Source organism: Bubalus kerabau, chromosome 1 (genome assembly GCF_029407905.1).
Source record: "Bubalus kerabau isolate K-KA32 ecotype Philippines breed swamp buffalo chromosome 1, PCC_UOA_SB_1v2, whole genome shotgun sequence".
Lineage (NCBI taxonomy): Eukaryota > Metazoa > Chordata > Mammalia > Artiodactyla > Bovidae > Bubalus > Bubalus kerabau.
Genome location: NC_073624.1, coordinates 221,425,459 through 221,438,017, shown reverse-complemented (window position 1 = coordinate 221,438,017; position 12,559 = coordinate 221,425,459). Strand labels below are relative to the sequence as shown.

The 12,559-nt window shown below is 53.8% G+C and overlaps 1 protein-coding gene across 10 annotated transcripts in view; it reads right to left on the bottom strand.

The window, feature by feature from the left end:
• Positions 1 to 1,560: 1,560 nt before the first annotated feature.
• The window catches only part of LOC129633985 (protocadherin gamma-C3), a 149,621-nt gene continuing 138,622 nt past the window's right edge, over positions 1,561 to 12,559 (bottom strand). For 9 of the 10 annotated variants that reach the window (XM_055555943.1, XM_055555963.1, XM_055555979.1 and 6 more), the window contains 2 exons: positions 8,433 to 8,521; positions 1,561 to 3,538 (listed from right to left, as the gene is read on the bottom strand). In XM_055555943.1, coding sequence (XP_055411918.1) covers positions 3,312 to 3,538; positions 8,433 to 8,521 — 316 coding nt within the window. In that variant the 3' untranslated portion in view covers positions 1,561 to 3,311. The remainder of the gene's footprint in view (positions 3,539 to 8,432; positions 8,522 to 12,559) is intronic. The other variant, XM_055555984.1, reaches the window with a different exon arrangement.

Below are 12,559 nucleotides of genomic sequence, written 5' to 3'. Positions count from 1 at the left end.
GGGAACCTGAGCCTGCCCAGTAGAGGTCAAAAGACAGATGTCTTGATACTCAGACTTGTTTGAGCACGCAGTGGCCTGCACAAAGAAACCTTACAGACCAGACCAGGATAGATAATAAGGCGGGGCTTGGAGAGGACACGAGACCATTTGGGCAGCTCTGGAACTAAAAGCCTCATTAGGTAGCCCTGCAGCCTGGGCAGCTATCTCTCCAGGATGTCTGGGGATGTGGAGGTGGGCTCCCTGCGTTCTTCCTCCCTACCCACGGAGGCCGTGCATTTCTGGCTTAGGCCGCACAGGCACACGCACCAATGAGGGGACCAACCACAGCTGCTCACACGCTCTGCTCTGCCAGTCTCCTGCCGCACCTGGAATACAACCAGGGCGACACCCCGCCCTCTGCAGCCTGGCTGTCAGAAACAACACCCTGCTTGCATCTCAGGCCGCGCACACCACCCTTCCTCCCCCGCAAGAAGGCCGCCCCCAGAAGCTTATGTGGAAGGCTCGGTTTCCATGACAACGGACTTCAGGCGCTGGCAGACGCTGGCAGACGCTTGACCCCGCTCCAGGAGTACACAGGATGTCCAGAGACAGCCACCCCCACCCTGCCGCTGGGCATGCCCTCACCCTCACCGACCCGACCTCATAACCATAGTGGGTCTTTCTATCCTTCCGCGCCTTGTGGCCTTTCCTCCCACTCTGTTGCCTGCAGCTTTGGCAGCAGCAACCTCCAATCCGTCTTTCCTTGGAGGCGGCGGGAGGTGGGCTAGGCCAGTAGTGAAAGCGCGGAGAAAGGAGGGAGGCCGTTTGGTCTGCGGGTAATCCGATGTCAATCCGATGTCCGGTGTGCCCTCTGTCCCCTGGACGCCCCCCTCCCCCTTTCCTGCACACACGCAAGGAAGCGGCGAACCCTGCGTTTCCATGGCTTTGCTACAAAAAGTGTAACCTAGAATGTGAATTCCAGATGGGAAAACAGGGGCAAGCTGTACACTGGGCCTCTGGCATTCCCTCCCTCCCACCCTCGCGGCATTTCCAAGCCCCCTGAGGTGGGGGGAGGGGCGGGGGTGGAAGAGGGCGGGCAAAGGAGAGTCCACCCTCCTCCCTCGCAGCCGGGAGGGCGCTCAGGGTGGTCACTTGAGCAGGGAAGGGGCGGAACTCGGGAAGCGTCCACGGCCCCCGCTCCAGCTCTGTGTTCAGCGCGCGCCGCCCCCTCGCACGGGTCTGCTCTTCTGCCTGGAGACAGCGGCAGACAGACAACTGCGCACTGCCACGTCGCGCTCAGAAATCCCTCCTCCACTGCGGACCCGCAAGCCGGTTACACACACAGCGTACAGTCCCACAGGCACCATTACGGTCAACCAGACACCCATTATATGTGCACAATCGTGCTGCACGCATACACAGCCGCATTTAACAATTATACACAGATACTCAGGCAGTGACACAAAACCGAGACGCAACGCAATCATCGCCTCCCGATCCCGCTCTTCTATACTACTCTGAGCTCATCACTTTATCCATACACGCCAGGAGCCCCCATCTCTTACACAGAAACAGCCCACCTTTCAGAAGAAACCTTTTAATTTTTCAAAGAAAAAAAGCCATATAAATATTAGAGTATAAAACGCGTGAGACACAGGAAGGGGGTGGGGTCGGGAGCTACGTGACTATGCAAAGAGAAGCGCTTAGAGGAGTCAGTACGCGGGAAGGGGGTCGCCGCAGCGCGTGGACACAGCACAAAACACAGCACGGGCCGCCGCGGGCGGGTTCGGGGACAGACGGCTGCGCGGAGCCCGCCGCCCGCTCGCCATCACGGAAAAATACGCCGCACTATACACTATTGGTTATTCTACACCAGCCGAAAGAGGGAGGGGGTTCCTATACTAAGTAAGGGCCGGAGTGGGGTTCTCGAGAAGCCCCGCTGGTTGAGCGGGACCCTGGGGGCAGAGGGGTGAGCAGAGGAAGATCTATGCACAAGGAGGCACTGGGGGACTTTAACCAGGCTCTAGCCACGAGGGGGGCGGACTGGGGGCCTGGGCAGTGGCCTTCACAGAGAAGGAATGGCACCTGGCAAGGTGAAGGGCTGGGGCCGCTGGGGCAGGGGGCGCCCTGTGGAGAAGCCCTGATCTCAGGCTGACACTTTCTGTCCACTTGGTCCCTGCTCTAGCTCCCGTCCTTCCCAACCCAGGGACCAAAAATAGCCGAGCGGGCCCCTCCGTCCCTACTGGGGCCACACGGATCCTTCCACAGAAGCACCTCTGGAGTACCCAGCACCCACAGAGGCCCCTCTGACCTCTCCAGGGGACCTGTCCCAATCCTGTTCAGAGCTGCCTTGGACCACAAGGCCAGTTCAAACCCACCGGTTCTGGAAGCTCAGCCCACCGCTGGCTGCCAGGCTGCCCTGTACATGAGAGATGAGGGTCCAGCCTGGGGCATGGCTTCTGGCTGGAACCTGGGGATCTGGTCCATATCCTGGGGCATACAGAGCCTCCTGCAAGACCCTGTTAACTGACAGGACCAAGCTTTGTCCACCCCCCATCCACACCCACACCCTTCTTTATCTCAGCACCCCACACTGTCTCAGAACATGCAGTGGGGTCTCTTGTTTGGGGAGGGGGAAGTCACAGCATGCAGTGGGAACATCAAATGATGACAAACAGAACAGAAGGCTGGTCCCCAGGGTGTTGGGAAGAGGCATGGTAGCAGAATGCCCTCCCTAAATCCAGCAAGCATCAGTACCATGGGAATGGTGACCATGTCTCCCAAAAACTTGAGCTTGGTCTCAGGTTCTGGAAGGAGGCGAAGGGACTGGCACCAAACCATGCTTTTGGGGGAAGTTTGAGAATTGAAGGAGAGGTCAAGAAGTCATGATGCCCTTCCAACTCTTCAGAACTATGAGCCTTTTTAGGTCACCGGGTACCTCAACACCCCAACCACCTTAAGAAAGAGAAGGGTGGTGTAGGCAGGAGGGAGGTCGGGGATGGGCCTGATTGAATTTGTAAGATGGAGGAGTTCAGCTGTAACTGAAGGGGGTGTGATAAATGGTGTCTACACAAACCCCACTACCCCCATGGGCACAGCAAGTGATTGGATGGGGGTTCCCAGCAGAACTCCCTTTGCATATTCAATCCCCTGGGGGCAGGGAGGGGGGTGTTGACCGGGCACTTGTTTCCATTTCCCAAGGGGAGCATGGCCTGGGCCCCTACCAGTTTCCTGGGGGTGAGCCCTGAAATCCGAGGCTTGGGCACAGGTAGGGAGAGGCTGGACTGGTTGGGGAGGGAGGCTGCCCTGTGGCTTCGGGCCTGGCCTCCATGTTACTTCTTTTCCTTCTTGCCCGACTTCTTCTTGTTGCCATTGCCCCCTGCCGGGGCCTTGCCGTCACGCTTGCCAGCTGCGTTGGTCAGAGTGGCGTTGCTGCCAGGGATGTAGACATTCTGCCGGTAGTCGGGCACATGCTGCAGGGTGAACTGGGGCCCGTAGCGGGCACTCAAGCCCATGGTGCCGGCGCCCCCTCCCAGGGTGGAGCTCCCATCAGCGGCTTCTGCAGAGACAAGGGAAGGTCAGGGGCTAAACCTCAGGGTCCCCAAGTCCCTCTCTTCTAGCACCAGCAGGGAGAGCAGTGGACATGCCATCCTGACCCACAAGGGTAGAACTAAGAGGCTCCAGAGTGGCCACCTAGGTTTGTTTTCCCAGCTCTTTTACCTACTAGCCAAGCCTGCCTTAACCTCCCTGTCTCTCCTCAGATTTCTGAATTGCAAAATGAGAATAACGGTACCTACCTCCTCTGGTTTGGTGAAGGCTAACCAGGATTACAAGCACCTTGTAACTGAGATTACATACATCAAGCACCTGGAACAGTGCCCGCTGCCTGGTGAGGGCATCAAACACGCTAGCCATCATCTCTCTCCAGGCTGAGACTTGGCTCTTGAGCCCCTGCCCCAGCCTTTCTCCGGGCAGCCTCTCTGGTCTCCATGCTAGACCTCCACGGTTCCTGCAGGTTCCTAGCCTGTTTCACCCAGTGCCAAGCACAGAGTGGGCACTGAGTCATTCTGTTTTGAGTGAGGGGTGGGGGCTCCTCCAGGGATTCATTTCAGAACAGATGCCTACTCTGTGCCAGGAACCTTGCTAGATGCTGCGTGTGCATGATGGTCTAACCTGCACGCAACACTCCAGGGAGGTGTGTGCTAGTACCCTGCTATAGAGGTGAGAGAAGTCAGGGTCAGAGGAGGTAAAAGACTTGCCCAAGGCCACACCAGCCAGGACGGGGGGGTGGGAAGGGGTGGGGGTGAGGCCTAAGTACATCCTAGGTGTAGCTGTAGGGTATGGTCACCACCAGCAGAGGCCTGAACCTCATCACTACTCTGAGGGTGAAGAAGGGGAGAGGCTGAGAAGATGATGACTGACCAACTGTCTTAGGTCCAATGTGGCCCCAGGCTCACAATGGCAGAGTAGGTGACATCACAGAGCCTGGCTTCCTGCTCTGCACAAGGAGAAACTGGGGTCCCGAGGACTGCAAGTTCCCTGGGAGCTTGACAGAATCACAGCCTTTCAGAATCTGCATTTGAACACCGTATCCAGGTGACACGTGGCTCCAGGTGATGTGTGGCATGTTGAAGGGAGAGAAATACAGAAGACCCTACTTCACTGAGGTTTTGTGAGGATTCCAGGAGAAAGTGCTTCACGCAGTGCCTGGGCACTTGGAGAGAGCTCACTAAAGGTTTGCTGTTGCCAAAATCACCATCAGCCTCATCACGGTCACCGTCACCATACCGGGTGTCACGGCTTCTCCCCTCCATGCCCCCTACCTCCAGGGGGTTAAAAAAAAAAAAAAGAACAACACAGGGTTTTGATGACTCCGCTGAGTTCAGGGGGGCTCCTGTTGGAGTCCTCTGGCAGCTAGAGAGTTAAAGCACCAGACATGCCCAACCCAGACCTGTCCAGCAGAAGGGCTCCCCGACCTGGCCTTCCTCTACCCCCACCCTAGACCCTGGAAGTGCACAGGGAGAGTGACTAAAGCCAGAGAGGCTGAGTAATCCTGGGACATCAACCAGGGATTGAGAAATAGAGAGACAGGAAATATTTTCATAGAACAGCATCAGAGGGGGAGGGACGCAAGGGAAAGCAAAGGAGAGAGGAGCCCCAGTCTTTCCGCCTCCTCATTCCAGGCTCAGGTTTCCACAACCTCCATTTCAAGTCCCAAATCCCTACGTCTGGGGCCTTCAGGGGGCGGGGAAATGGGCTGGGTGGGAGGGAGCAGAGCCCACTTTCTTCTCTCCTTCCCCTAGCCCTTTCATTCCACTGACATTTCTACATTTTCTCTAATTAACTCCAGGAGGGAGCCGGTCCTCCACCACCCCGCCCCTCCCCGCTGCCTGGGAATATAAGTGCTGGGGGGAGGGGCCCAGATCTGGCTTCAAGAGCCAGGGTTCCCAAGTGATTTAGGGGCAAAGAGGGGAGACGTCAGAGGCGCCAGTGAGAGAGAGAGGGGGGAAGAGATGGGCACCAAAAGGGGGAAGGGAGGCAGAAATAGAAAGATAGGAAGGGTGGGATTGGATAACTGGAAGCTAGGCCCACCCACATCCTACAACACACCCAGGATCTCTAAGAAGCACCCGAGCAGACAAAAATGACAAAGCCTGCCCCTGCCACCCCCTCCCTAGAAGCACAGACCTGATGTCGGCCTGCGTTATGGGATGCACTGAGGTGGGGCTAGCCAGGAGAGAAGAAGATTGGGAAACCCAGGGTGTAACACAGAAACAGGCCGGCCTGGAGTTCTGTCCGGTCAGCTCTGCCACTAAGAGCCAGCCATATGACCTTGACCGAGGTCCTGTCTGACCCCAACCTAAGTTGGACTGCAGGCTTTCATCTTCTGCAGAATCAAGTCTGCAGAAGGGCGCCCCCTTCTACCCTGCAAGACTTAGTTTGGGCAGGAACTGGGATCTTCCCTGAGCACAAGGAGAAACAGACTCTGAAGAGCAGCAAGAAGCTGGGGGTCCTCTGGCCTGGAGGAGGTTAAGGCACTGCCCACCTCCACTCCCCTCTCCCACTCCAACCTCACCTCAGGGAAACGGCTCCCAGCCCCAGCGTTCCCCCTCTGCCCTGCCGTCGTCCCCACGCAGGGGCTGAAGGCAGAAGCTCCGAACAGCCCGGAAGGCCTGCTCACTCATCAGGGCATCAGGGCGGGAGCCACAGACCACAGCCTCCTGGAGAGCACACCTTCTCCTCAAATGTTTATGTAAAAAGCCTCCCAAGGTACTTATTCTCCCCACTCACTTGCCCTCAGCGGCCCCACAGGCCTGGCCGGGCTGGACTCCAGGAACCTCTCTGGCTCCAGGGCCAGGAATCGGGTGTGAAGTGAGAGTAGGGCCTGACCCTGCCACCTCCACCCCCAGGGTCCATCCCCCAGGGCCAGGGTTTACTCCTGGGTCAGGCCCTGTGTGGGCTGGAGGGTGGAACCCTGACAGGGCAGGCAGCCTGCGGTGACCCCAGGGACCTCCTGGGAGGGTCTGGGGCTATAAATACTGACTCCGTTTCTGTTTTTAAAATCTGGATTTAGGCTAAAAAGGCTGCTTCCTGGCTTTAGGGTTTAAAGCCACAACGGCTAAATATACCTTACTGTCTGTTTACTTCCCTCAAGAGTCCAACTTGGCGTCTTCTCAGACCCCACCACCTGCCTCTCTCATACTCAGGGTCTGGCCTCTCTAGAATTACAGCAGCCCCCGCCCCACTGCCCCTCCCCACCCCCTGAACCTAGGCCAGCCCTGTCTTCCCAGAAGGCTGGTGCCCCTGCCGCTGCTCCCTTCCTCTTCATCAGCCATGGGCCTGGCCCCCACGGCCTCACAGACATCCAGGGAAGCCTTGTCAGATTAAACAAATGAAAATAAAGGATGATCAGTTAAATGTGAATTTCATGTAAATTTTTTTTTTTTTTTTTTTTTTTTTTAGTACAGTTATGTCCCAGTTCTAACATTTGGGACCTACTTATGCTAAAATACTATTTGTTGTTAAAATTTAACTGGCCATCCTGTATTTTATCTGGAACCCCAATCTGGGAGAATAATGCAGCATTGAGAGAAACCTGTTCGCCTAAAAGGGAAACTGAGGCTGGATGGAAAGGCAGAGGTGGTTACTGGAGCAGACAGGGCATGAACTTAGGAGCAAACTGGGTTAGAATCTCCAGTCTGCAGCTCAAGATGGGGGTCTTCGAGCAAGCAGCTTCTCAGTCCCCTCATCTGTCAAATGGAAGGACTCAGACCTGCCTTGCAGAGTTGTGAGAAGATCCACCGACATGAGGCCCACCAAGCTTGCTGAGCGTGAGCTGGGGCAGCATGCAGGCACGACGGCAGCGATGACTGCTGTGGCTTTACCTGATTCTCCACTAACCAGGCCTCCAGAGACACTGGACAGTGGGGCTCTCAGCTCACTGAGTGAGGCCAGTGCCTGAGTCCTCCGCCAGCCTCCATGTAAGCCCAGGGTTAGTCGCTCCAGAAGCTAGTGCTTATTAACAGGCATTATTCTAATTCTACCTTCTATCCCACCATGGGTCAAAAGAGACCACCATCTATCAATTTTCACCACTGCGGACTTGCGCGTACTTTCACCCCTGTGCCCTTCCTCTCTGCCAATCCTGTCCCGAGGCCCCTGTGACACTACAGTGAGAGCTGTTGTTCCTGTACCGATGTTACAGTTAGTGAGACCGCAGCCCAGAGGGCACGAGTCACTTGCTGGAGGACTCGCAGCCAAGCGGTGGTGCCAGGACTGGAATCCAGGCCGGCCTGCCTCCAGAGCCTGCGCTCTTCGGTACTAATGATGTCATTCACCCTCCATGCCCAGGACTCTTGGCTGTCATCCCTGAGGAGTAGCATCACCTGAATCTCTATCGTTGAAGGTCTTTGTTACCTTGTGGGAAAACCAAAATCCTGCTCTGGAAGTGGGGGCAACAAAGAAAAAAGAGAAGGGGTCCCACAGGTCCGGCGTGTGTTTCCTACTGGGAGTATCCACACCCACTTCCCTGGCTTCAGGGCGGGTACGGAGCAGGCTGCAGGCCCCAGTACTCCGTGCTTTGCCATATCGTTTCACTGAATCCTCACAGCAACCCTTTGAGGTCTCTGTTCCCACTTTCTTGATTGAGGAAACTGAAGTTTAGAGAGATTAATTGATCAAAGGCACAAAGATGGCAAGTGGCAGAGCTAGGACCCAACCTATAGGTGTCCCTTCCGGGGCAACACTTGTAAACACTGCTCCCTACTTCTCCTCCAAGGATCTTTCCTTGTTCACTCCCTCCCTCAGCTACTCTCTAACCTGTCTTTATCCTGGAATTAAGGGCTGTTTAGACCAGCTGACGTATAGGCTGGAAGCCAGTCTCGGGGCACGGTGCTGTGGGATGCATCCCAGGACCCCAGGTCTCCCACTCCACACGTGTTGGCACAACTTACCACTGGCGGAGGCCAAGATCATGGCTTGTAGCATCTCTGTGTCGAACTGATTGTTGGGCCAGGTGCCGGTTTCATCACCATTTTGGGATCTGTGGGAAGAGTGGGCTGGTGAGCGTGCTCTCCCAAGCCACCCCACCCCGCCCCTTTCTGTCCCCACTCAGGGCCCCCAGATCTAGTGCCCAACCCCAGCTCTCGCCCAAGACCTGCCCCTTTCAGCAAGGTAGGAGGGAGCTTACACAATACTTCAGAAGCCAGACCCCACCTGCCAGTCCCCCAAACCAGCTTTCTACCTGTCGTTTCAGACACCATGGCCCTTGGAGGGAGCGGGCAGGACGCACTGCAGCTTGCCCCCTGACCCCCGCGAGGGAGCAGTGGCTCACAGTAAGGGAGAGCAGACCCTCTCCAGAGGACAGTGGAGGGTGGGAAACAGGAGAGAACGTGCCAGAGCTAGGGAAAGGCCTGAGAACCTAGACAGAACCCAAAGGCAGAGGCTGGGGGAGAAGCTGCTAAAACTCAACCCTGATATGCTTTGGGGGTTCACTCAGGCCTCAGGATAAAATCCACAGGCGCCTGAGAACCAGCCCTTCCTATTTCCCAAGAACCCCACTCCCAGCATTCTATCGTGAACCCTTTCTGAGTCCCATTCCTGACTCCTCACTCTCTCTTACCAGCTCCTTTTGGTCAGATACTGCTCCCTAGAATGCAAGCTTCCTACCTCTGCCTTGGCAACATGAAGCAAATAAGTTTGTCAGAGGGGAGCCCTGAGCCCACCCAGGCGGGGTTAGGTGCCTCTGCCGTGTTCCCGCCCACTGCCTGCTCTGTGGCAGCTCTAGGCCCACTGGGACTGCCACTGTCCCCCCCCTACCCACCCACCCAATCCGCTCCACCACAGGCCCAGTTCCTCGAGCTTTGGGAACAGGGCTGTGCCTGTTTCCTACTGAAGAACCTAGTTAACAACTTTAGATGCTCTAAACACTGAGAAAAACACAAGGTGATTCATAATTGTTAAAAACGTTAGCCTGAACTCTAAGGAATGGTACCCCGACCTGGATTTTTTCCCATAGTAATTTTACTCCTATGCTTTTAAGAGAATTTCCAAGGCTCAGATGATTTCCATTTTCGAGGGGAAGCGGAAGCAGCCTGACACAGTCTATTAGTTGACCTCTGCACTGTCTGGAACACTGAAATTCCTCAGGGAATGCTTGTTGCCTGAATTAATGAGGAGAGCCCTACTGAGAAAGTTAGGCCACTATGAGGTAAGAAGCATTTTGCACCAGGGGAGGGGCTGGAGGGCAGGCCCTGAAGGCAGGCAAGTTGGGGTGGGGGAGGGCAGAGTGTAAAAGTGTGTGTGTTTGTCCCGGTGGCCTGGCCGAGCAGAGTCAAGAACAGCTTTATGCTTTTTCCGAGGTCTGTCCTTGCTTGTGGTTTTTTCCTGATCTGGAACTCGCAACTCAGGCAGCGGATGCGTCTAAGGCCCAGACCAGCTGCCGAGTGGCGCCCTCTTTGCTGTCACAGCAAAGGTAGAGTTAGGGCTGGAGGAGAAGGCAGGCAGGTCATTTCTCCCTCTGCAGAGTGGCAAGAGCTGGAACTCTGGGTTCACTTATTCAACCAGTATTTATTGAGCAATTATTGTGTACCAGACACGGGGCTGGGTGCTGGGTTTGTAGCTGTGAACATGATTGAAATAACCCGGTGTTCAGAATCCACTGACAGGCTGATAGTAAATAATTACACTATCACTGAATTGTAATTGTGACAAGTGCCACGGAGGCAGAGAGCAGGGATGTAAGAGTACTGACCTCATCGGGGTTAGGGAGCCAGTCAGTGCAGGCTTCCCCAAAGAAAAGACAGGGAGTTTAAATCTGAAGAAACCATCCAGGTGATCTGGAGAATGACAGTCAAAGAAAAGTCGAGGATAGAAAATCAACGCTCTGTAACTGCCGATGTAAAGACCGATTCAGGCAAGATAGCAGTGAATACTTAAATATCACCCACAGATCACTGGCTAGTCACCAGCACTGTGAAAGCACCTTTGTAACACGGAGATCTGGGGGCACCGCTTTAACCCGGTGAACAAACTGAGCATCACTGACCATGAGACAAACCGACAACATATGACTCCCAGCACAAACAGCAGCGTCCCCCCAACAGTATTCCTACCAGACTGCGTGACCTGACCCCACTGTGAGAAAATGATCCCCGAACACAGACTCTGGGATGTTTGGAAAGACAACTGGCCTGGAGTCTTTAAAACATGTCTATGTCATCACACACACACACGCACAAAACCTTCAAAAGGCAAGGAGGCTGTTTTAGATTAAAGGAGATGAAAGAGAGGTAACAAGCCAATGCAATTTACGCTCCTTGATTGAATTCTGGCATTAAAAAAAAAACCAGGTTAAAAGGACATTTGGGGAACGTTTATGAAAATCTGCTAGTGGACTGTGTATTACTGCATTAATGTTAAAGTCTTCAAATGTGAGCATTCTTTTGTGGTTATGTATGAGAATGTTATTGTTATCAGGAGAGAGATACTGAAGTATTTCGAATGTTTTTAGGTTTGCAACTCTCAAATGGTTCAGAGGGTGTGTGTGTGTGCATGTTGCGAGAGAGAAAAGAGAAAATAAATGTACAAAATTTTAACGACTGATGAATCTAAGTTTAAAAGAGTATCTGGATGTTCATCATACTATTCTTTCAACTTTAAGAGGTTTGAGCCATTTCAAAGTAAAAACTCGAGCGATACAGTAAAGTCAACTAGGAGAAGGGTAGTGTTGGAAGAGCTTTCCAAGCAAAAGGAGCAAAACGCCCCAGCCTCTGAGGCTGGGCAGAGCTCAGCGAGCTCAAAGCTCTAACAAAGCCAGTGTGGCTGCTACGGGACGTGGTGGTGGGGCTACAAAGTGTACACTGGAGATTGTGTTCTTATCCTAAGAGCTCTGGGAAATCTCTGAGGTATATAAAAGGGGGTTGTCAATTAAGTATTTAAAGATCACTGTTAAGGTAGGTAAACTCCTCCAACTTGAATTTTTTATTAAAATATTTTAGTTTCTTTTACTGTTATCTTCCAGATGTCTAAATCTCCAGTCTGTTGTACTGGTAATTTAACTCTGTAATAGAATAGTTTGCTGCCAACTCTTTATATTAAGTAATTTTTAAATATTTGTAATATTATTGAGTGACTAATGAACCATTAAGTTCTTGGCATTAAAAAAAAGAAGATCACTGCTGCTCCCATGAGAAGACTGAGGGATGGGGGGCACCTCTGGGAGGGCAAGAGCCCAGTGATGGAGCCTCAGCCACCTCTGTCTCCATGACAACCCAGGAGTCCTCACTTGCAGGCAGACTGAGCTCTCTCTGGGCTCGCCTGAGGGGGCAGGGCTGAGGCAGGAGGGCTCAGGCTGAGACAAAGGGCCTAATGTGGATACAGTGGGGAGAGCAGATGGGACGAGCAGCAGGGGGCTTGGAGCGGACAACAGGGTCAGACACCCTGTGCTGGTGGGTGATGGTGTTGAGGGAATGAAGGTGAGTGGAAAGGTGGGCCTGGAACAATGATGGACTGGGCGGGGCTGGAAGGAAGGTTCTTAGGAAATGACTGAAGGCTGGAGGCCAAGCACATGGGCAGGAGATGAGTAGAAAGAGAGTTCTTATTGAGCCGTTTACTGACAGCTTCTTATTTCTGGGTACTGGGCTGACTAAATTATATACATATTGTCTATTTCAGCCCAACAAACACCCACAGGTAAGTGTTATTATCCTTATTTCCCAGCGGATGAAACCGGGGCTCAGAGAGGTTGAGAGACTTTCCCAAAATCACACAGCTGGCAATAGGCAGCTGTTGTGAAATCACACAAAACTGGCCTAATGTGACTCCAAAGCCTACGATCTTATACATAACAACATACTGGGCTTCAGCAGGGATAGGAACTCTTCCAGGATTTGGGGAACAGTGAAAAATAATAGTGAAGGAGACGGACTACATCTAACTGACCATTTTCCAAGTGTCAGTGCCTGTGACAGGCCCTAGGATTTAAGAGACGATATGATCTTGCCCTAAGGAGTTTGTATTCTGGTGTGCTGGGGGTGTGTGTGTGAGGGACAACCCCAGAGGCCAGTCTGTGGTTGAATGC